This window comes from Marmota monax, unplaced genomic scaffold (genome assembly GCF_021218885.2).
Source record: "Marmota monax isolate L192 unplaced genomic scaffold, Marmota_monax_Labrador192_F-V1.1 WCK01_AAM20220418_F8-fsc00028, whole genome shotgun sequence".
NCBI lineage: Eukaryota > Metazoa > Chordata > Mammalia > Rodentia > Sciuridae > Marmota > Marmota monax.
The window spans coordinates 1,117,741-1,140,970 of record NW_026694779.1 but is presented as its reverse complement, the minus strand read 5'-3'; the positions used below and the strand labels follow the sequence as shown (position 1 = coordinate 1,140,970).

The following is a 23,230-nucleotide window of genomic DNA, read 5'->3' as shown; positions in this document are numbered from 1 at the left end:
AAACAAAAAACCCCAAATACCTGTAATGCTTAGTTGTTGAGGCTTGCAGCTTGTGTAGTCTTCGGTTATGGGTAGAATCAGTGGAGTGAGTTTGTTGCAAGACTTTTGCTCTCAATAGCATCCCTAGGTTTGCCTCAAGGGGTGGAAAAACTCTTATCTACATCTGCCTAGTTTTATTAAAAACAATCTATATTTGGTTCTGCTGTTATTAAGTAGCCAATGGAAGACTCCAGGTTCTATGCTGGGTTTTTGCTTTGATTCTCACCAAGAATATTCACAATTCTTTGAAAGACTGCTTTCCCCTGACAGATACAGGGTGCCCATAGCGATCTTATCCTGGGGTGATCATATGGGAGTTTGGAATCTATGCAGGAGTAAGGGAGCCTGGGAAAGTGTCGTGCCCTCTCTCTCTGTCTCTACGTTAGGGGGTCTACTTCCTTGGCTGGAAGAGATGGTTTATAGGGGTAGAAAACAAACGTACAGGTGATCTTAAAGTCTCCATTTACTGGGCTGGGCATGTAACTCCATTGAAGAGTGTGCACTTAGTAGGCAGGAGGCCCTGGGTTCAGTGCAGGACACCCAAAGAAATTTTTAAAGAATATATAAGACACCTGGGCACAGCGGCATACACCTCTATTCCCAGCAGCTTGAGAGGCTGAGGCAGGAGGATCACAAATCCAAAATCAGCCTCAGCAACTTACTGAGGCCCTAAACAACTTTGTGTGAAAATCAGAAAATAAAAAAAGGCCTAGGGGTGTGGCTCAGTGGTCAAGTGCCCCTGGGTTCAGTCCCCCAGGGCTTTGTTTGGACTGTGGGTTGAACTTGGTGTGATTGGACCACATCCTGTCTCTGTAGTTCTGGGGCAGGCAAGCTTAGGCGAAGGAAGGGGGTCAGGTGAGGGCCGAACCAGCCGAGTGGACCGTTTCTCTTGCTTGAATGTCTACAAGATAACGAAAAGTGGGGGCTCAGAGAGGGAAAGTAAGTTGGCCAAGTCTGCACAGCACGAGATGACTTGCAGAGCTGGGATGGGTAACGGGCTCCGATGCCATGTCGGTGGCAGCGATCGGGGTCAAGGGGTCCCCAGGACGCCCCTGGGAGGTGTCGCCCTGCGGTGACGGTGGTGGGGGGGTGAGCTCCCGATCCCTGGGGAGGTGCAGGCCGCCGCGGTGGCGGTGTCCAGGGGCCCGGCGGGCGGCGCGGGCGGGCGGGGCGGGGGCTGCTATTTCTGTCCCGTGAGCGCAGCCGGCGCCGGGGCGGGGGAGGGGGCGCCCGCGCCGCCATATTCGCTCCCGCCGGCGGCCCCGCGGCGCGCAGCCACCATGAGCACCGCCGCCTTCCACATCTCCAGCCTCCTGGAGAAGATGACGTCCAGCGACAAGGACTTCAGGTGCGCCCCCGGATCGCGCCTCCACGGCCACCCGGGGCCCCCTTTCCCGCAGCCCCAGGCCGGGGACCGTGCAGCCCGCCACCAAGCCCCGCTCCCCTCCCCCGCATCCTCCGCTTGGAGGCCATCGGACCCTCGGGGACCCCAGTCCCGGTGACCCTGCGTCCCTGAGTCGTTTCCCGCCGTGCACCCCGCATCCGAGCCCCAGCTCCGCCCCTCGCACCCCCCTCCTGGGCCTCTTCTTTCTTCTTTCACTCCCAGCCTTGGGGGGCCCCCCCATCTCTCTCTCTCCAGATCACTCAGGTCCCCTGGGACCGTCCACTCTCCTCCCCATGGCTCACCCACAGCCACAATGAGGCGCTTGGCCGGCACCGGGTCACGGTTGGGGTTTGGACTTCTAGATTCTGGGAGAGCCACCCCCTGCCCCCTCTCCCAGAACCACTGGGAACAGAGCTCGAAAGAAAGTCAACACTCTGGCCAAGCCCTCAGTCTCGGGGGAAACTGAGGCTCAGCAAAGAGAAGGGCCCCTGGTCCCATTGGCCAATTCTGCACCCTCCAAGCTGCTGGGGCACTTAGAGACCAGCGCCGTCACACCCACTTATTAAACACGCTGTCACTTTAACCGCTTTTTACAGGTAGGGAAACTGAGCTTCAGAGGCTTGTGGAGGGCCTTAGTGCAATCACGTAGCTAAGGAGTGGAGAACTTGGGGTCCACATCCAGGTTAGTCTAATCCGTAGGCCAAGACCTTGACCAGGCCCACGGAATCCCAACTCCTGACCAGTGAGGGGACTGAGACGTGCTCTTGGGGTCTGATCCCTGCCCTCTCTGGCAATTCATTCCTCAGTACCCCTCAAGCGCCCCCCACCTCCCCCAATAGGGCCTTGGAGCCACCACAGTCTTGGCTTCAGATTCCATTTCCCACCGTGTCCTGGCTGTGTGACCGTGGGCAAGTTACTTAACTGCTCTGAGCCTTAATTCCTATTTCTTTAAAACGGGGATAGTAACAGAGCCACCTCAGGGCTGGTGTGAGGATCAAATGAGGTAGGAGCTGTGAGACAGTCAGCTCCAGGTATGATTTTGATCGACGGCCACCATTGTGATTCTGTGCACATCACAAAGCAGCCATGCGCTATCCCTTCTCCAATCCTTGGCACCTCCTTGACCTCCCACTTCATCTGTCAGCTCCCACTCAATTGTCACCACTTGGGGGGATGCCTCTTGACTGCAGACAGTGCTGGACACCTCCCCTAAGCTTCTGAACCACAAGGACTTTGTACTTCTTTTTGGTGACCCAGAGTCTATGCGTCGGTATACAGTAGGTGCTCAACAAATGCTTGCTGCGTCCCAGGCTCTGTGCTACGATCCTCACGGTAACCTCCTCCAGTCCATCCAGCCACTGGGTTGAGTAGTGATTGCTCTGTCCCGTGTCCCAGAGCCTTGGACGGGTGCAGTGACTTGCCCAAGGTCACATGGCCAGCCCTGGGGATTTGGACCACAGTTTCTTGGGCCTCCAGTGCAGTCTGCAGAGAGTTGGCCGTGCCAGCCAACAGTCTGTCCCTTGCCAGTGGCCTCAAGAACACTTAAAACCACCCTGAGCATATGAGAATGGTGTCTATTTTTAAAGTCCGAATACCAGGGGGCTGGGTCCCTCTGACCAGCTGTCTAGATGCCCGTGTGGCCAAGTGTTTCAACAGAGCGCTGCTAGGGATTCCCTGCAGTGGAGCACACTGTGTTCCTCTGGTTCCTGGAGGGGACCAGTGTATGCAAATGAGGGTCCCACTCCCAACTTGCATCGCCCCCAGCATTGGGTGCCAGGCTCGTTTTCCTGGGTCCCCGCTTCATTGTGGCTCAACTTGGAGAAACCTTGCAGAAACTTCCAAATAATTCCCGGAAAACAAAGTATCCACTGAGGAACCAGGAGACCTGTCCGGTGAGCCGATTCTCCACCTGCTTTGCTGTGTGACCTTGGGCAGTTCCTGCACCCTCTCTGAGCCTGGTTTCCGAGCTGGGCATCTGTGGGAACTCAGCGGTATCTGAAACACTGAGGCATATTCTAGAAGAGTTGAATTCCGCGTTCGGGTTTCCACACCCAGCTGTTTGGCTCTGCCGAGGGCTAGTGTTCCTCCTCCCTCCTCTCTTGCCCTCACCCTGGGCCCCAGGCCCTCTGCACACCTGTTCTTTGCTGAGTCTGGTGTCCCAGCCATGAACCTCAGGGACCCTGCTCTCTGCCAAGTTCAAAATCAAAAGGAAGAACGGCTCTGGTGACCATATTTTCTTTGCAGCCCAGCGGGGACTGTAACAGAGGGATTCAAGGTGCTCTGAAAAGATCCTGTCCAGTTGTGCTTAAGTGTGTTGCGGGGGAAAGCAGGGAGGTGTCACCTATGAGGCTGGGGCATTTTAAGCTGGGCTCTTGTCGGTTGAATAGGAGTTCAACAGGTAGAGAAGGAAGGATTTTCCTGGGAGCACATTCCCAGGGTTGTTACGCCACTGAGCAGGGCTTCCGTGTCCTGCAGCGGAAACACGCAGCTTGCAGACCTTGTCTTCCTTCTCAGAATGTCCCCTCAGCTGAGCTGAGCAGAGCTGTAGATGCATGTGGCCACCTCAGTTTTTGACCTGGCTCAAAGCCAAAACCTCCTCCTTCAACCTTACCTTGGCCCACAGGTAAACACTGTCAGCCGGCCGTTTTCTTTCCTCCAGCCCAGAGCCCACCTCCCCAGCCCTTTATATTTTTTTATTTAGAGACAGGGTCTCCCTGAGTTACTTAGGGCCTTACTAAGTTGCCGAGGCTGGCCTCCAACTCGAGATCCTCCTGCCTCAGCCTCCTGAGCCACTGGGATGACAGGCGTGCGCCACTGCACCCAGCAATAATTCAAATGTTCATTTTTTTTTTTTTGGTACTTTGGATTGAACCAGGGAGGGGGACTCTCCCTTCTTATTTGGAGACAGGGTCTCTCAAACGTTTGAAAAGACAGTCGCAAGCTGGTCACTACCGAGAGCTCAAGTCCTCTTCTGAAGCCCCAAGTCATCCTGTCCTAACAGCTGAGACTCCCACTGCCATCTCAAATGCCAGGGAAAGGGCCTCAGGCCATAGGCACTGGGCCACCCACCTGTGGGTGCATGAAGCGCTTGACTCTGGTGCCCAGCTCAGCCAGTGAGCTGTGTCTGTGGCCCTATTGTTCGGCCATCTGTGCTGGCCTCCAGAACATGCCCAGGGCCCATCAGCCTGGCCTAGGACAGTGGTCTCCCATGGGGAAGGCCTTGACCTTGAATATCATGCAGGAATTGTTAGAAATGCAGATTCTCAGGCTGCAACCTGGACCCCCTGATTCAGAAAGTAGGCTGGGGTCTGGCGTGATTGACAGTCCCCTGCCGGGGCCTCGGATGGTGGCTTCAGTCCGAGGTCCTTTGGTCTAAAGGCAGGACCTTCATTGATTCCCTCAAAGTGGGGTGGACAGGGCCAGCCTCCCTCCTCTGGTAGAGGTGGCCCTTGCTGACATCTGACTTGGTCCTAAAGCCCCCGTTTCACATTCTACTGTCCCCCCGCCTTCCCGCGTGGTGGCTATGAGACACAAGGTATGGAATGTGCCATCTTACAGTGGCAGTGACAGTTACGGAGGGCTCTCCGCGTGACCTGCCGCCCTGCCAGGCAGGTACCATTCTTGTCCCCATTTTCCAGACAGGTGAGAAGGCTCAGAGAGGCGAAGGGACTTGTCCAAGTTCATATTTGCAGAAATGACAGAGTCAGGAGCCACCTACCCCGGAGCCCGAAGCGTTTAGCCACCCTGGGCCACCCACTCCTAGTCTGCCACCCTGTTCTGGGGCAACTCAGAGATACTGTGCCAATTCCCAGCTGCTCAGCCACCCTCCTCCTGTGCCCCGCCCCTCCTCCCCAGGTTCATGGCCACTAGCGACCTGATGTCCGAGCTGCAGAAGGACTCCATCCAGTTGGATGAAGACAGCGAGCGCAAGGTGGTCAAGATGCTCCTCCGGCTCCTGGACGACAAGAATGGGGAGGTGCAGAACCTGGCGGTCAAGTGGTGAGTGTCACCCTCCGTGGGGACAGTGACTCAGTCTGCGGTTCTCCCAAAAGTCAACCCAGAGCCCAGTAAGTTGTTGAGGCTGGCCTCAAACTTTGAGAGATCTTCCTGCCTCAGCCTCCTGGGTAGCTGGGATTGCCAGAGGGTACCTTTCTTTCTAGCCGCACAGAGGGTCCCCTGTTAAACGCAGCCAATTTCCTCAGTACATGGGGCCCCAGAAGAAGCCTGAGGGGAATTAAGGGTGGGGGGACAGCCTGACTTAGGCTAAATCTGGGGCTTTGGGACCCATCTCCTTCCCTGCTCAGCCTGGGTCCCCTGGTGGGCAAAGTGAAGGAGTACCAGGTGGAGACCATTGTGGATGCCCTGTGTGCCAACCTGCGGTCAGACAAGGAACAGCTCCGAGACATCGCTGGCATCGGCCTCAAGACGGTCCTCTCAGAGCTGCCCCCCGCGGCCACAGGTACCCGGGACCCCAGGACTAGGCACTATTCTTTGCCCAAGTTTAAAAGGGGAAGGAAAGAAACTTACCCGTGGTCACTGTGGTAGAGAATTTAGACTGGATCCATCTAAATCCATGACTTTAGGAGTGCTTTGAGCGGCAAGTAATCGAATCTAAACTGTGCAGCTTAAAGAAGTAACGTGGTGTCTCTGGAGGGACCAGCTACCTCATTTTCATAGCGATTTATGTAGCAGCTCAGTATTGACAGGGCTGAGGTCTCTGCCCGCATCTCCTCCCCTTTATAAGAAAAGCACATATTTCCCCAAAAGGAAATATGCCCACCTTGCCCACCATGCATCCCGCACAGGCTCTGGGCTGGCCACCAATGTGTGCCGGAAGATCACAGGCCAGCTCACCAGCGCCATCGCCCAGCAGGAAGACGTGGCTGTGCAGCTGGAGGCCCTGGACATCCTGTCTGACATGCTGAGCAGGTGACGGAGGCTGCCCTGGGCAGTGAGGGCGGGGGACACTCAGAGCTGCAGGCTAGCATTGCTGAACACCAGGCCCTTAACCGTCCAGCAGCCCTGCAAAGGAAAGCTTGGTTGTCCCCATCAAACAGGCTCTGAGAGGCCATGTGGCCGTCCCGAGGTCACACTGTCAGTAAAATCTCCCGTGACTTGAGCACCTTATTCTGTGCCCAGTACAATGGCACAGATGATGTTGGGCATAGAGAGTGGGCTACTCCTGAGGGGACCTCTCTTTGCTTTCTGTCCTGTAAAAATAATAAATAACTGGACTAGTCAGCCCTCACCCTCGGAGAGCGCCTTTCTGTTTCCAAGGGCCATCTATCTGGTTGTCAATTTTCTGGGGGGAGAGGACAGGAGAGGATGGGGACCGGGGACCGTGTGTCCGGGGCCCCCAGCCTGACGCTCCGCTCTGGCCGTCGCAGGCTGGGCGCGCCGCTGGGCACCTTCCACGCCAGCCTGCTGCACTGTCTGCTGCCCCAGCTGAGCAGCCCGCGCCTGGCCGTGCGCAAACGGGCCGTCGTGGCTCTCGGCCACCTGGCGGCGGCCTGCAGCACCGACCTCTTCGTGGAGCTCGCCGATCACCTGCTGGACCGGCTGCCCGGCCCGCGCGCCCCCGCCAGCCCAGCCGCCATCCGCACTCTGATCCAGTGTTTGGGCAGCGTCGGTCGCCAGGCCGGCCACCGCCTCGGTGAGGGGGCGGGGCTGAGCTCCGCGGGGCGCTAGGAGAGGGGCGGGGCCTGGGCATATGTGGGCGGGGCCTAGGAACCGCGTGCTGGCTAAAGGGGCGTGGCTAAAGCGTTTGGGGCGGGGCTCGAGGGGCGGGGCTCGAGGGGCGGGGCTCGAGGGGCGGGGCTCGAGGGGCGGGGCTCGAGGGGCGGGGCTCGAGGGGGTTCCTGAGCGCAAGACTTGCACGAACTTGAGCTCAGGGTCCAGGAAAGTGCAAGCTGCTTAAGGAACAGGCTTAGGTCCCTCAGTTCTGTGACCCAGAGGTTCACAGGTCCTTCTAAGTCAGGCTACCAGACCATTAGCCTCCTACTGTGACCAAGTTACCTTAATAACAACCTGTGAACTAGGTTTGGATTTATTTTATTTTATTTTTATTAGAAAAAATTTTTTTTCTTAGTCATAGCTGAACACAATATCTCTATTTTAATGTGGTGCTGAGGATAGAACTCAGGGCCTCACACATGCTAGGCAAGCGCTCTACCGCTGAGCTACCACCCCAGCCCTAGGTTTGGATTTTTTAAAAATGCTATTGGGGGATAATGTGCATCCAATGAACCACACCATCTAAGGTGCCTTTTAGAACATTTTAGTGCTTTTTGACCTTTGGACACATGCATGAAGCTACCGCATGTGCAAAGGTCCAGATGCAGGACATTTCCATTATCTCTCCCCACCCCCAAATTGCCTCGCACCTCTCTGGACGCCATCTCTCCCTCTGCCTCACCTCTGGCAGCCTTTGGATGTAGAAGGCAGCTTCGAATTTGCCCTCAGACCTGTTGAATAGGCGTTCCAAGCTAGAACAAGACGGAGTGGATCGTTGACCTGTGGTCACCACCCCCCACCCAGCCCCTGGTGGTCTCAGGACAAGGGGGCTTTGCACGTTCCAATGCGGACGCCCCAGCCCACACGTCCACATCTGTCTTATCATCCCAAACAGCAGCCACTCCTTACTGACCCTCAGAATCCTGCACAGACTTGGAAAAGGGCTCAGGGTTGGTTGAGTAGGAAACTTTGGGGTTCCAGGTTCCCAAAGTAGAAGCTAGAAAGAGTGTTGGAGGCTCTCCAGGTCATCATTTCTTGCACTGTGAGAAAGGGTGTAAATGAAGACGCCATGATCAGTATCCTCTAAAGCCTGGGGACCACCACAGTCCCCAATTGCCTGGTCTTGTGAGGGCAGTACCTGCCTCTCCCCTTTTCCCATCCGGGGACTTACAACCTCGTGCAGGAAATAAAGCAAGACCATAAATAATGGTTGGACTACAGAAGCTCCTCTGTCAGGACCTGGGCTAAGCTCTTGATCTGCAGGATACATTTGTCTTTGCCAAATCTCTGCCCAGTGGGCGTTGTTACCCTGACTGTAAAGTAGTCAGTACAGGCTGCCTCAGAGAAGTCCTGTGACCTGCTCAAGGCACACAGGTGGCAGAGTCAGGGTTCCCACACGCACCTGTGAACCCTCTCAGTTGAATTCGCAGTGGTCAGGGCTGCAGGTGTGGGGCTGAGCTGCGGGCTATGGGCTGGGGAGACCCAGAGAAGGGTCTGGCCTAGCTGACCTGCCTGGCCCTGCAGGGGCCCACCTGGACCGCCTGGTGCCCCTGGTGGAGGAGTTTTGCAACCTGGATGACGATGAGCTCCGAGAGTCCTGCCTCCAAGCCTTTGAGGCCTTCTTGAGGAAGTAGGTGCCGCAGGGAGAGCTGGAAACAGGGAGTGGGGTGAGGGGGGCCTTGGTGGGGAACGGGGCTGAGACACTGGCTTCGCAGTGGTAAGATTCCAAGATCCACCCCTGGGCCCCACCCTCAGGTGTCCCAAGGAGATGGACCCTCATGTGGCCAACGTGACCAGCCTCTGCCTCCAGTACCTCAAGCACGATCCCAACTATAACTACAACAGCGACGAGGACGAGGAGCAGATGGAGACCGAGGACAGCGAGTTCAGTGAACAAGGTGGGCGGATGCCCTGTCCTGGGGGTTGGAGGTGGGCATGACCTTCCCAGGATGCCCTTGCCATAGACAGGGGGCATCAGGCTCAGCTCTTCACAGGCTGCATCTACACATTCAACCAACTGTGAGTCGAAAGTACTTGAAAAATTAGCGGTGGCACGTGCCTGTCATCCCAGCGGCTCGGGAGGCTGAAGCAGGAGGATCTCAAGTTCAAAGCCAGCCTCAGCCCAAGCGAGGCCGTAAGCAACTCAGTGAGACCCTGTCTCTAAAGAAAACACAAAATAGGGCTGTGTGTCTTGTTCCCACCCCAGAGAGCGAGGACGAATACAGTGACGACGATGACATGAGTTGGAAAGTGCGCCGGGCGGCGGCCAAGTGCATAGCAGCCTTGATTGGCTCCAGGCCGGACCTGCTGCCTGATTTCCTCTGCTCCCTGGCGCCCGCCCTCATCCGCCGCTTCAAGGAGCGGGAGGAGAACGTCAAGGCCGATGTCTTCGGGGCCTATATCGTGATGCTGCGGCAAACCCGGCCCCCCAAGGGGTGGTTGGAGGCTGTTGAGGAGCCCACCCAGACGGGGAGCAATCTCCACATGCTGAGAGGACAGGTGGGTCACACCTCTGCCCGGTCACCTGCTCACCATCTGCCTTCCCATCCTCCCACCCACCCCACTGTCCGCCTGGCTGCTGTTCTGAGCATGGACCTGTGTGCGAGGTGCTGGGACCCAGCGGGAACCATGCAGATCAAGTCCCTAACCACTGGGCCACACAGTCTAGGCAGCCACAGAAGCAGGGCAGCTGGGCCGTGGTGTGGAGTGGGTTTTTTTTGTTTTTTTGGTGAGTTGGGTACCAGGGATTGAATTAGGGGACACTCGACCACTGAGCCCCATCCCCAGCCTTATTTTGCATTTTATTTAGAGACAGGGTCTCACTGAGTTGCTTAGGGCCTTGCTTTGGCTGAGGCTGGCTTTGAACTCTCGATCCTCCTGCCTCAGCCTCCTAAGCCCCTGGGATGACAGGCATGCCCCATAGCGCCTGGCTCCGGAGTGTGCTTTATTCTAGCAGGAGGCAGAAGCTAAGGGAGGGGAATAAGGTACAGTTTGCATTTGAAAAACCTCACTCTGGCTGCTGGGTGGGGAATGGATTGTAATAAGACCAAAGTCAAGGCTGGAAACCAACCGGAAGTCGTTGCAACTGTCCAGGTGGCAAGAGACTGTGATGGACTTAGTGCCAGCCACAGGACAGAGAGCCTAGAGAAGTAGGTTTGGGGTTGAATCACTGGGTCTCGCTGATTGATTGGACAGGCAGGTGTCATGTGACTTTCAGGTTTCTGGCTAAAGCAGAAGTGCTTTTCCCTGGGAAGGGGGAGAATTGGGAGAGGAGGGGAATATTTAAACTTCTACATGTTTATGTTCAAGGTCTTCATTGGCTGGCTCTCATACTCTGGTTTCCGTTACTATAACAAAATACTGAAGGCTGGGTACTTACTAAAGAAAAGAAGTTCAGCAAGGTGCTAAGCAACTCATTGAGACCCTGTCTCTCAATAAAATACAAAATAGGGCTGGGGATGGGGCTCAGTGGTCGAGTGCCCCTGAGTTCAATCCCTGGTACCAACCCCCAGCCCCCCCAAAAAAAGTATATTTAGCTCAGTGATTTGGAGTTAGAAAGTCCAAACAGTGAAAATATTTTGTGTACAACCAGTGACTTGAAAAATTGCTGTCTATGTGCAATATGAAATGAATTGCATTTTGTCATCAGGGATAACAAATGAGAATAAATAATAATTTAATAAAGAAAAAAAAGAAAGAAAGTCCAAACAGCAAACAGCACAGTCCCGGCTCTGGTAAGGGCTTCCCTCGCTGCTCACATCCTCGAAGATGCATCATGGCTGGGACGTGGGCCGAGGAGGAGATCCCAAGGTGAAACAGGAAGCCAGAAGAGAGAGAGGGGCCAGGCCCACTCTCCCTATAACAAGCCTCCCTTGAAAACTGAGGTCCCACTCAGCAGGCAGCGTCCCCAGAGACCCCACTACCGCTACCTTTTCAAGATCCCACCCTCCCCCAAAATCAAGCTTCCCAAACAGGAACCTTTGAGAGTCACGAGCCACAGCCAAACCATGGCACGGGCCCAGGTGGCTCTGTCCAGCTGGTGGAGGGCCCTGGAGTCTGGGGTTGGAGATGCAGATCTGGGCTGAAGCTCACGGGGAAGAGAATCTAGCTGAGGAAGCCAAGGTTCCCCTTGTGGGGTCAGCCAGGCTCCTGCTTCCCCCTCATGACCGGTAGCAGCCACAGGCCGACTTCCTGGGTGACCTTGAGCTGGTTACATTAATGGACACCAGAATCGCCCGTACCTCTGCCGGTCTGTGTGTCCATCAGTCCAGCACTCAGCGCTGGGGAGGCATCCTGTCCTCGCTGGGCATCTTCCCTGGGGGACGCACCTGGACCAAGCCCCGTGGGAGTGGGTGGGCTGGGGTGGTTTCCTGGGTGGCCCCTGACCCCCCCCCCACCTGCCCACAGGTGCCCCTGGTCATCAAAGCCCTGCAGCGACAGCTGAAGGACCGCAGCATCAGGGCCCGGCAGGGCTGCTTCAGCCTTCTGACCGAGCTGGCCGGCGTCCTCCCTGGCAGCCTGGCGGGGTACATGCCGGTACTGATGTCAGGTAGGCTGGGCGGGCCCCGGGGGGTCTTCCTGTGGCCTCTTCCAAGGCCCTGAGTTGGTGGCTTCAGCCCCGAGGGGAGCCTGGGTCCCAGTCTCAGGCTGAGCCCCTGTTCAGCTCCTCACGGGCAGCGGGGAGGACGTTCCAGGCCTGACTTGCTGCTTTCTAGAAAGTTCTCTGGCCTTGGGTCCCTCAGCCCTGGCCACTGGCCAATCCATGACCACTTCTGCAGAAGAGGCCTCTGTGGCTACTCCATCTCATGCAGAATCAACGCTCATGACCCCGTGATCTCTGTGCCCCACCTGCAGGCACCGTCTTCTCGATTGCTGACCGTTCCAGCTCCTCCACCATCCGGATGGACGCCCTGGCCTTCCTGCAGGGGCTGCTGGGTACAGAGCCCGCCGAGGCCTTCCACCCGCACCTGCCCACCCTGCTGCCCCCTGTGATGGCCTGCGTGGCCGACCCTTTCTACAAGATGGCAGCCGAGGCCCTGATGGTGCTCCAGGAGCTGGTACGCACCCTGTGGCCGCTGGACAAGCCTCGGATGCTGGACCCTGAGCCCTACGTGGGAGAGATGTCGGCAGCCACCCTGGCCCGACTCCGCGCCACCGACCTGGACCAGGAGGTCAAGGAATGGGCCATCTCCTGCACGGGCCACCTGGTGGGCCACCTAGGTGACCGTCTTGGGGATGACCTGGAGCCCACCCTGTTGCTCCTCCTGGACCGCCTGCGGAACGAGATCACCCGGCTGCCCGCTGTCAAGGCTCTGACCCTGGTGGCCAGGTCCCCATTGCGCCTGGACATGCAACCCATCCTGGCCGAGGCGCTGCCCATTCTGGCCTCCTTCCTGCGCAAGAACCAGCGGGCACTGCGGCTGGCCACCCTGGCCGCCCTGGACGCCCTGGCGCAGAGTCACGGACTCCACCTCCCGCCCTCTGCCGTGCGCGCGGTGCTGGCCGAGCTGGCCGCGCTGGTCAGCGAGAGTGACATGCACGTGGCCCAGCTGGCCGTGGACTTCCTGGCCACGGTGACCCAGGCCCAGCCGGCCTCTGTGGCGGAGGTCAGCGGCCCGGTGCTGGCGGAGCTGCTGCGGCTCCTGCGATCGCCTCTGCTGCCCGCGGGGGTGCTGGTGGCCGCCGAGGGCTTCCTGCAGGCGCTGGTGGGGACGCGGCCACCCTGCGTGGACTACGCAGAGCTCATCGGCCTGCTCATGGCGCCCGTTTATGACCCGGAGGGTGGCGGCGGGCCAGCGCTGGCCAAGCAGGCCTTCCACTCCCTGGCGCGCTGCGTGGCCGCCCTGTCCAGCGCCTGTCCCCAAGAGGCGGCGGCCACCGCCCATCGCCTGGTGTGCGACGCCCGATCGCCGCACTCGAGCACGGGGGTCCAGGTGCTGGCCTTCCTGTCGCTGGCAGAAGTGGGCCAGGTGGCCGGGCCGGGTCCCCAGCGGGAGCTGAAGGCGGTGCTGCTGGACGCGCTGGGGTCCCCCAGCGAGGACGTGAGGGCGGCCGCGTCGTACGCGCTGGGCCGAGTGGGCGCGGGCGACCTGCCCGACTTCCTGCCCTTCCTGCTGGCGCAGATCGAGGCCGAGCCCCGGCGACAGTACCTGCTGCTGCACTCGCTGCGGGAGGCGCTGGGCGCCGCGCAGCCCGACGGCCTGAAGCCCTACGCCGAGGACGTGTGGGCGCTGCTCTTCCGGCGCTGCCCCGACGCCGACGAGGGCACCCGCGGGCTGCTGGCCGAGTGCGTGGGCAGGCTGGTCCTCGTCAACCCCCCGTTCCTGCTGCCCCGCTTCCGCAAGCAGCTCGCCGCCGGTAAGGGACAGAGGCCACCCTGCCCGGAGGTGGCCCTTCCTTGGTCCCCGGGTGTCCAAGCAGCCGATGCACAGGGTGACCCTTTCTCCAGGTCCCAGTGTCTGTGGTCAACTCCGAGGAGCCACAGAGGGACTTTCCTGGGACTTCCAGGCTTCCTCTTGCAAGAGAGAGAGGGACACAGAGCACAGAGCTCCCGGACCCCTCCTGACGCACGCGCAGTCAGCCCTCCCCATCTGCAGGCTCCACCTCTGCATTTTATTTATTTTTATTTTTTTTTTATTTTTTATTTTGGAAACACTTTGAGATAGTTTTAATGACTCTCATTGGACACAATACCTTTATTTTATTTATTTATTTTTATGTGGTGCTGAGGATGGAACCCAGGGCTTCACATGTGCTAGGCGAGCGCTCCACCGCTGAGCCACAACCCCAGCCCCTTATTTTTATTTTTTAAATATATTTATTTTTTAGTTGTAGATGGACACAACACCTTTATTTTATTTTGATGGGGTGCTGAGGATCCAACCCAGGGCCTCACACACGTGCTAAGCAAGAGCCCCACCCCTGAGCCACAATCCCAGCCCAAACCGTCTCTGTGTTTTAAACCAACCTTGGATGGGAAATATTTGGGGGTAAAAAAATTGCATCTGTACTGAACATGTACAGACGTCTTCCCCTGTCTTTATTTCCTGAACAATACAGTCCGGAAAATTTCTGGACTTATATTGGATATCTATCAGGGATCCTGAGGAATCTACAGAGGATTGAAAATTCAGGGGAGGGCCAGGCCTGGTGGCCATGCCTTTCATCCCAGCGATCCATCTATAAGCCCAATGATTTGGAAGACAAAGCCAGGAGGATCACCAGATCCTCAGCACCACATAAAAATAAACAAATAAAGGCATGCTGTCCATGTACAACTACAAAAACTTTTTTTTTTAAAAAAGGTGTGATATTTGCACATAACCTACCTACATCTTCCCTAGGCACATAATCCATTATTATTATTTGTGTGCATGTGTGTGTGGGGGGGTCAGTACCAGGGATTGAAGCCAAGGTGCTCGACCCCTAAGCTACACGGCACTTTATTTTTATTTTGAGACAAGGTCTCACTAAATTGTTTAGGGCCTTGTTTTTGCTGAGGCTGGGTTTGAACTCACCTATCCTCCTGCCTCAGCCTCCTGAGCGGCTGGGATGACACCCGTCTGGCCTTGTTTTTCTTATTTTCAATTTTTGGAATCCCAAGCAAGCCATTCAGGGACATGTCAAAGCCTCTCCTGATGTCATTCTTTCATTCATTCATTAAGGAAAACCTACTTCCTCCTCTTTCTTCAGCCTTCCCCCACGGAAAGCAAGGGACAAAACAAAATGAAGGCAGGTCTTCCTTCCCAGGCTTGGGGTTGGTCTGAATTCCGTTGGAATCCCCTTGGCCTCCGGGCTGCCTAACCTTGGAGAACACAGCCGCACCTTGGAGAAGGCAGACTCAGTGGGGGAGAGCCTGCCCAGGAATTCTGGATCTGCTGTGTGGCCTTAGATATGAACTTAACCTCTCTGAGTCTTTCTTTCTTGTTGGGTTAAAAAAAAAAAAAATCAATCATCCTCTTTAGTTACCATTTTCATTAAGATCTTATTTTTTTTTATTTGTTAATAGGACCATCCTCAGGATGAATTGAGATAGTATGTCTGAAAAACATAATGTCATCTCAAGGCCATAGGGAAAGGTCTTTCTTTGGGGTGACCCTGGTCTTGGGATGCCCTGTTATTCTCTGGTCTCCAGCTGAGAATTTAGGGTGGATTCAAGGCTGGCGAGGGGAACCCTAAGATGACTTCCCCAGCCATGCAGGGGGTGGGGTCTTTGGAGTGGGGATGGGGTTTAGTGCCTGACCTTCACCGAGCTGCATGTCCCTGTCACCCAGGTCAGCCACACACCCGAAGCATGGTCATCACTGCGGTCAAGTTCCTCATCTCAGACCAGCCCCATCCCATCGACCCCCTCCTGAAGAGCTACATTGGTGAGCACTGTCCCCACCCTTCATCCCACCCGTCCCCCACACAGCCCTTGACCTCGGACTGATTGATGTTCCTTCTCTAGCCAAGGGCAGCCAGAGACCCAAAGGCCACCTCATCCTCATGATGGACAGCAGGGCCCTGGGGTATCCATCCCCAGCACCCCTCCCCCTCCCATTTTTGGGGAGCAGAGTTGGGAGCTGTTCTGTCATTGCTCAGAGGAGCACCTCAGACTCTCGGAGGCTCCCGTAGCTCAGTGGGACATTCTGGAATGCAAGCTCTGCCTTCTGAGCTTTGAGGGTGCTTAGACCTGGCACAAAGTAGTTGCTAACTGCGTCCATCGCATCCAGCCAGGTCTGCGCAGCTCACGGTAACCTGGGGGCAGGGGGTTTTGTCTCTGGCTCTGTGTCCCTTAGCCCCCCCTTGCTGTCCCTTTGCAGGAGAGTTCATGGAGAGCCTGCGGGACCCGGATCTGAACGTCCGCAGGGCCACCCTGGCCTTCTTCAACTCGGCCGTGCACAACAAGCCCTCGCTGGTGCGGGACCTGCTGCAGGACATCCTGCCCCTCCTCTACCAGGAGACCAAGATCCGCCGGGACCTGATCCGAGAGGTGCCAAGCAGAGCTGGGCCTCCTTGTTAGTTCTGTCCCCCCGGGAGCCTGGGACGGAGGCCGCCTCTCCAGCCTCCGTAGGGCCTCGCTAAGTTGCTGAGGTTGGCCTCCAACTTATGGTCCTCCTGCCTCAGCCTCCAGAGCTGCTGAGATGATAGGCATGTGCCCCAACCGTGCCTGGCCAAAAATTCAAATTTTGAAAGGCTTCAAATTGTAAGACTCTTCGAGTGCTCACAACAGGATGCCGCCAATGGGAAGTTCCACCCCTGACCTGGTGTCCAAACACAAGGACGCCACAAATAGTGTATAAAATCGCCTTTAGGCTGTGTGCAGTAAGGTGTCTATGGAACAGCAGTGAATTTCGTGATTAGACTTGCGATCCACCCCCAAGATAGGTCCTCATGGATGTGCAAGTATCCCAGAATCCCAAACATTGCTGGTCCTCAGCATTTTGGATAAAAGATGCTCTGCCAGTAGATGTCAGTGACTCTAGGCTGCCACTCAACATTCAGGAGTGGAGTCTGAGTGACAGGATTCACAGGTGGTGCTGATGTGGTTTCTGCCTCCAAGGAGCTGATCATGGCTCCTAAAAGAGAGCCATGACCACGCTGCTGGTTATGTAACCTATTGGCAGGCCTTAAAAGCAGACTCTTGGCAGGAGCAGTGGCACACGCCTGTAATTCCAGCAGCAACTGGGGAGGCTGAGGCAGGAGGATCGCCAAGTTGGAGGCCAGCCTCAGCAACTTAGACTCTGTTTCAGACTAAAAAAGATAAATAAATAAAGGAAAAAATTCTGAGGATGAATTTCAACGGTAAATTGCACTGGGTTCAATCTCCAGTTAAAATAAAAAAGAAAGTTAGCCGGATGCAGTGGTATATGTCTGCAATCCCAGTGGCTGAAGGACCACTATGACTTCTGGAGGCTGAGGCAGGAGGATCACGAGTTCAAAGCCAGCCTCAGCAAAAGCGAGGCGCTAAGCAACTCAGTGAGACCCTGTCTCTAAATAAAATACCAAATAGGGCTGGAGAGGGGGCTCAGTGGCCGAGTGCCCCTGAGTTGACTTCCTGGTACACTCACCCCCCCCCAAAAAAAAAAGCGAAGGAAAGAAAAATATTTTATTTATTTATTTATTTGTTTATTTTTTTATGTGGTGCTGAGGATCGAACCCAGTGCCTCACACTTGGTAGACAAGTACTCTACCACTGAGCCACAACCCCAGCACCCCCCTAGGATCTGGATTTTTAATCTTAGGCTAACTGTGTCTCTTTGGGCAAATTAATTAACCTCTCTGAGCCTTAAATGGGGTGAATGATAGCGTTTTCTTCCTCAAACATTTGCAGTGCTGGAGGAAGACGTCAACTGTTGTAGAGTGGGTGAGACCCTGGGTTCAGTCCCCAGCACCCCCCACCCCCAAGTGTCATTTACCAAGGACTCCCGGTGTCTGCGTGGTGGATGAAATCAATGGTTCTTTTTACTGTGATCATTATCTGGGGAAAGGGCGTTGCTGAGACTTAGGATTCGGGGTCAGCACCTGGGGCTGGGGGTGGGGCAGGAACTCGGGGTGGGGGGCTGGTGGTCTTCCCCCTGGGGGCCACATCCCCCCAACTTATGTTGTCCTTCCCTCCCGCAGGTGGAGATGGGGCCCTTTAAGCACACAGTGGACGACGGGCTGGACGTGAGGAAGGCGGCCTTCGAGTGCATGTACTCGCTGCTGGAGAGCTGCCTGGGCCAGCTGGACATCTGTGAGTTCCTGAACCACGTGGAGGACGGGCTGAAGGACCACTATGACATCCGGGTAGGTGTGAGCCCTCTCCCCCACCCACACGGGAGGAAGGGACAGCCGGGCACCCCTGGGCCAAGTCGGCTTTTCCCCAACTGAGGAGGCCAAGGCAGGAGGATCCCAAGGCCAGCCTCAGCAACTTAGTGAGGCCCTATCCCCAAACAAAAGGACTGGAGATGCAGCTCAGTGGTAAAACACTCCTGGGTTCAACTCCTGTTACCAAACAAATTAAAAAAAAAAAAAAAATTCAAAAGAAAGACAAAGAAAAAAAGAAAGAGCCTCGTATCCCAGGAGGCCGAGGCAGGAGGATTGCAAGTTCGAGGCCAGCCTCCGTAATTTAGCAAGGCCCTATGCAACTTACCAAGACCCTGTCTCAAAATGAAAAATGAAAAACAAAGGGCTGGGGATGTGGCTCAGTGGTAGAGCACCTTGGGTTTCAATTCTCAGTACTAAAAAAAGAAAAGAAATACAGTAATGTTGGACCACATCCCCACATTCTCACTGTATCAGGCTGTTTTCTGCTGCTATAACAAAATACCTGAACCTGAGCCTGGATACAAAATACCTGAACATTTTGAAAAAAAAAGAGGTGGGGACCATGATAGTGTGTGGTGATTCCAGCTACTCAGGAGGCATGTGGCCAAGCAGTAGAATGCTTGCCTAGCAGGCAGGGGGCCCTGATTCAAAACCCAGCACTGTAATCCATCCATCCATCCACCCACCCATCCATCCATCCATCCATCCCTCCATCCATCAGTAATATTAGCTGACCATTCTGGAGGTGCAGAGGATGGTGTTGGCATCTCCTTGGCTCTGGTGACACTTCATAGCTGGGGGCTTCACAGTGCCAGAGATAGGTGCCTAAGAGTTCAAATGGTAAAGCAGGAAACGAGAGGGATTCAGGGCCCGAGCTTGTTTTTTTGTTTTGTTTTATATGGAACTGTGGGATTGAACTCCAGGGATTGAACCCTCTGAGCTACATCCCCAGTCCTTTTTATTTTTTTGAGATAGGCTTCCTTTAAGATGCTGAGGCTGGCCTTGAACTTGGAATCTTCCAGCCTCGGCCTTCTGAGCAGCCAGGATTACTGGAGTCTGCCCCCATGCCTGGCCTGACCTGCTTTTTATCACTCCCTCCCTGTAGAACTAACCAGGGTCCTCTGCTAACTGCATGAAGCCCTTGCAAGGAAACTGCTCCCATGACCTAAATACCTCCCATTAGGCCCCACCTCTTAAAGGCACACTACCTCTCAACACTGCCACAGCAGGGCTCCAGCTTTCAGTCCATGATTCTTTAGGGGACACACTCCAACCTTCTCCAAGTGCCGGCAGCCACCCTAGATACCAGCAGCTGGAGCTGGGTCCCTGCTGTGGTTGGGACTTCTGCTCCTGCTCCTCTTCAGGCCCTCTCTGGCTTCTTTACTTACCGACAGGCTCTGGGGACCCCAGGAGCATCTGAACTTGAGAGCCCACCTGTCCCCTGGCACCTCTTCTCATCCACCCCCCCTCAAGGCCAGCCAAGTGTACTGGATAAAGTTTAGTGTCACCTGTCACATGTTGTAGAGGAGGAAACTGAGGCTCAGACAGGGAGCCACTCAGGCAGGGCCCAGTGGGGACTTGGTTTCACCCTGGGCCCCAGGTTTGGGGTACAGAGGGTCTCCTCGTCCTCTGGGCCCACTGTTTTTGTTCTTGGGCAATTTCACTAAGAACGCTCTGTCTCCTTCCTTCTGGGCAGATGCTGACCTTCATCATGCTAGCACGGCTGGCCACCCTGTGTCCTGTGCCTGTCCTGCAGAGGGTGGACCGGCTCATTGAGCCACTGAGGGCCACCTGTACCGCCAAGGTAAGCCCCTTTCCCCGCCCGAACCTGGATCACCTGCAAATCATTCAGTTTCCAGTTACCGAAAGGGCCATCGTTCACCCGTCCCCATCACCCGGCCAAGAGCTTCCTGTGCTGACCGTCTCAGGTGCAGAGGGGCAGAGGCCAAGTTGTGGGTCGAGACAATGCAACTAAGAAATCCCAGAGCCAGACTCCTAGGCCACTTAGTGAGACCCTGTCTCAAAAAGAGATATTAAAAGGGGGTGGGGGATGAGGCTCAGTGGTGAAGTAACCCTGGGTTCAATCCAGGGTACCAAAAAAACTAAAAAACTAGGATGAAAGAACTAATGTGAATTTTGAAAATGTAGAAATCAACCAAAAGAAGGGCTGTTTTTATATTGAAGCTTAAAGAGGACAGACAGATCCATCCATAAGATGGTGTTTTTTTAATTTCTTTTTTTAATGTAAATTTTATTTATATATGACAGCAGAATGCATTACGATTCTTATCACATACATAGAGCACAATTTTTCATATCTCTGGTTGTATATATTCACACCAATTCGTGTCTTCATACATGTACTTTGGATAATGATGTCCATCACATTCCACCATCATTAATAACCCCCTGCCCCCTCCCTTCCCCTCCCACCCCTCTGCCCTATCTAGAGTTCATCTATTCCTCCCATGCTCCCCCTCCCTACCCCACTACAAATCAGCCTCCTCATATCAGAGAAAACATTCCATTTGGATTTTTTTGGATTGGCTAACTTCACTTAGCATTTTCTTCTCCAACGCCATCCATTTACCTGCAAATGCCATGATTTTATTCTCTTTTATTGATGAGCAATATTTCATTGTGTATATATACCACAGTTTCTTTATCCATTCATCTACTGAAGGGCATCTAGGTTGGTTCCACAGTTTAGCTATTGTGAATTGTGCTGCTATAAACATTGATGTGGCTGTGTCCCTGTAGTATGCTGTTTTTAAGTCCTTTGTGTATAGACCGAGGAGAGGGATAGGTGGGTCAAATGGTGGTTCCATTCCCAGATTTCCAAGGAATTTCCATACTGCTTTCCATAATGGCTGCACCAATTTGCAGTCCCACCAACAACGTATGAGCATACCTTTTCCCCACATCCTCGCCAACACTTATTGTTGTTTGACTTCATAATAGCTACATTCTGACTGGAGTGAGATGGTATCTTAGAGTGGTTTTGATTTGCATTTCTCTGATTGCTAGAGATGACGAGCATTTTTTCATATATTTCTTGAATGATTGTATGTCCTCTTCTGAGAAGTGTCTGTTCAGGTCTCTGGCCCATTTGTTGATTTGGTTCGATTATTATTATTTTTTTTTTTGGTACTTAGCTTTCTGAGTTCTTTATATACCCTAGAGATTCGTGCTCTATCTGATGTGTGAGGGGTAAAGATTTGCTCCCAAGATGTAGGCTCCCTATTCACCTCACAGATTGTTAAGACAGTGTTTTTTGAGTAGCAAACCTGTTCCAGAGCCGGGGCGTGGTGACACACACCCAGTGGCTCTGGAGGCTGAGGCAGGAGGATCCCAAATTCATGATCTGGGCAATTTAATGAGACCCTGTGTCCAAATGACATTTCTTTTAAAAAAAGCATTGGGGGTGCTGCAGTTGCCTGTCATGTTGTGGGGCCCCAGGCCACACCAGAAACAAACAACAAAACCTGAACTGGCTTGAGGTGTGTACGATCTTTAATTCCCTCTGACTGGAATATTCATAATACTCATATATTAAATGGGAGAAATATTAATATATTTGATTATCGGGTATTCTGCCAGACCTCGTATCTGCAGCCTTATCTTTCTGGAAAAAAAATCAAAATAATCCTGATCAGATACGGACCTGCGAAGTCCATCAGTCCTCACAGCAGCTCTGTCAAGAGAAGGCTGACTTACAGATGGGGGACGGAGGCCCAAAGAAGGGGTTACCTAAGGTCACCCCTGTAAGAGGGCAGAGCCATTGAACCCAGGCCTGTGGACCTACAGGATTGTTTAGGGGAAGCGGCCAGCACGAGGAATTAATTAGTAAATGTCAAGGTGGCTGGGTGTGGTGGTGCAGGCCTGTAATCTCAGTGACTGGAGAGGCTGAGATGCAGGAGACCGATTAGAATGAGGCCAAGATGCCAGGCTGCAGCCTCAGGCGACCCTGAAGCCACTGCAGGGACTGGCTTGAAGGTGGGGAGGACCAAAAGGGAGGCTGCCTCCTGGGTGGTGAGGCCAGGATTGAAGGACAGCTCCATCCATTTTCCCCCACTGTAGGTCAAAGCCGGCTCAGTGAAGCAGGAGTTTGAGAAGCAAGACGAGCTGAAGCGCTCCGCCATGAGGGCCGTGGCCGCCCTGCTGACCATCCCCGAGGCAGGGAAGAGCCCCGGCATGGCCGACTTCTCGGCCCAAATCCGAACCAACCCCGAGCTCACCATCCTCTTCGAGAGCATCCAGAAGGATTCCACCTCAGCCCCCAGCACGGACTCCATGGAGCTCAGCTAGTTGTCCTGCTGCTCAGGAGGAGTCCAGTGAGCCCCATCTCCCCCTACCGCTCCAAGACTGACTTCTGTCCTTCATCTCACTGGGGGCTCTCGGCCCCGGGTTGGGGCTACAGTGCCTTCTCCAGGGACCCAAGCTCGCAGGCCCCCAGCCCCAACCGCGAGGCCGCCAACAGTGGGCCCTTTCACTCAGGATGTTGTTAGGGGGACAGTGTTTTCCAGTGACCTGTCACCCCTCTAGTTATTCTGGCTCCTTCAAACTGGGGAGTCCCTGCCTCACTCACCTGCACTCAGAAATGCATTAGCATTCAGTCACTGGGCTCAGAGCCAGCCCGCTGACCGCTCCCCTGGTGTCCCTGGCTCCTCACCCCCACCAGTCCTCCTCCTCTTGACGGGATCTGGGCTCTCTGCTGCCATTAAGGTAGTGCTCTGGCCAAGAGTCCTTAGAATGGGGTGGCAGGTGGGTCATGCTGTAATCCCAGTAACTGGGGAGGCTGAGGCTGGAGGATTCCAAGTTTGAGGCCCATCTCAAAAATCAAAAAGGCTGGGGATGAAGGACATTCTTCCAGCATGTGAGGCTGGGGGTTCCATCCCCAGCGCAACCCTCTCCCCGAAAGAAACCAGTTCAGATACTTGAGTTATTCATTCTAAATTTCAAAAAATGCCCCTTGGGTTAGAAGCAGTGAATCCAAAACTCAATAGTATGAGGGCTTTTTGCACGGAGGATACACAGGACGGGGACCTGAAGGGTTGACCCTAATGTTTCATTTCTACCTTCAAACGATGTAACCAATCAGGAGACAGGAAAGTACGAATCACTTGGAGACAAAAACAGGCCAAAGCTTTTTTTTCTGTGATATGCAAAGCTAATAAAGAATAGATCCTAAATTGCTACCAATTTCTCCTCACAATTCCTATTCCCAAGCTGAACCCCATCTTTAATATCCTTCCCAAGTCGATTTAAAGAAACCCTGAAAAA

The 23,230-nt window shown here is 54.6% G+C and overlaps 1 protein-coding gene across 1 annotated transcript; it reads left to right on the top strand.

Annotated features, from left to right (window-relative positions):
* The first annotated feature begins 1,261 nt into the window (after positions 1 to 1,261).
* Cand2 (cullin associated and neddylation dissociated 2 (putative)) lies at positions 1,262 to 23,145 on the top strand. The gene is made up of 15 exons (XM_046425559.2): positions 1,262 to 1,387; positions 5,279 to 5,422; positions 5,728 to 5,882; positions 6,229 to 6,352; positions 6,811 to 7,076; positions 8,681 to 8,786; positions 8,912 to 9,054; positions 9,363 to 9,655; positions 11,564 to 11,705; positions 12,011 to 13,513; positions 15,430 to 15,525; positions 15,961 to 16,130; positions 17,762 to 17,926; positions 19,644 to 19,751; positions 22,028 to 23,145. Exons 1-15 carry the CDS (start codon positions 1,320 to 1,322, stop codon positions 22,253 to 22,255), a joined length of 3,711 nt encoding a protein of 1,236 aa, XP_046281515.1. The 5' UTR covers positions 1,262 to 1,319; the 3' UTR covers positions 22,256 to 23,145.
* Positions 23,146 to 23,230: the final 85 nt, after the last annotated feature.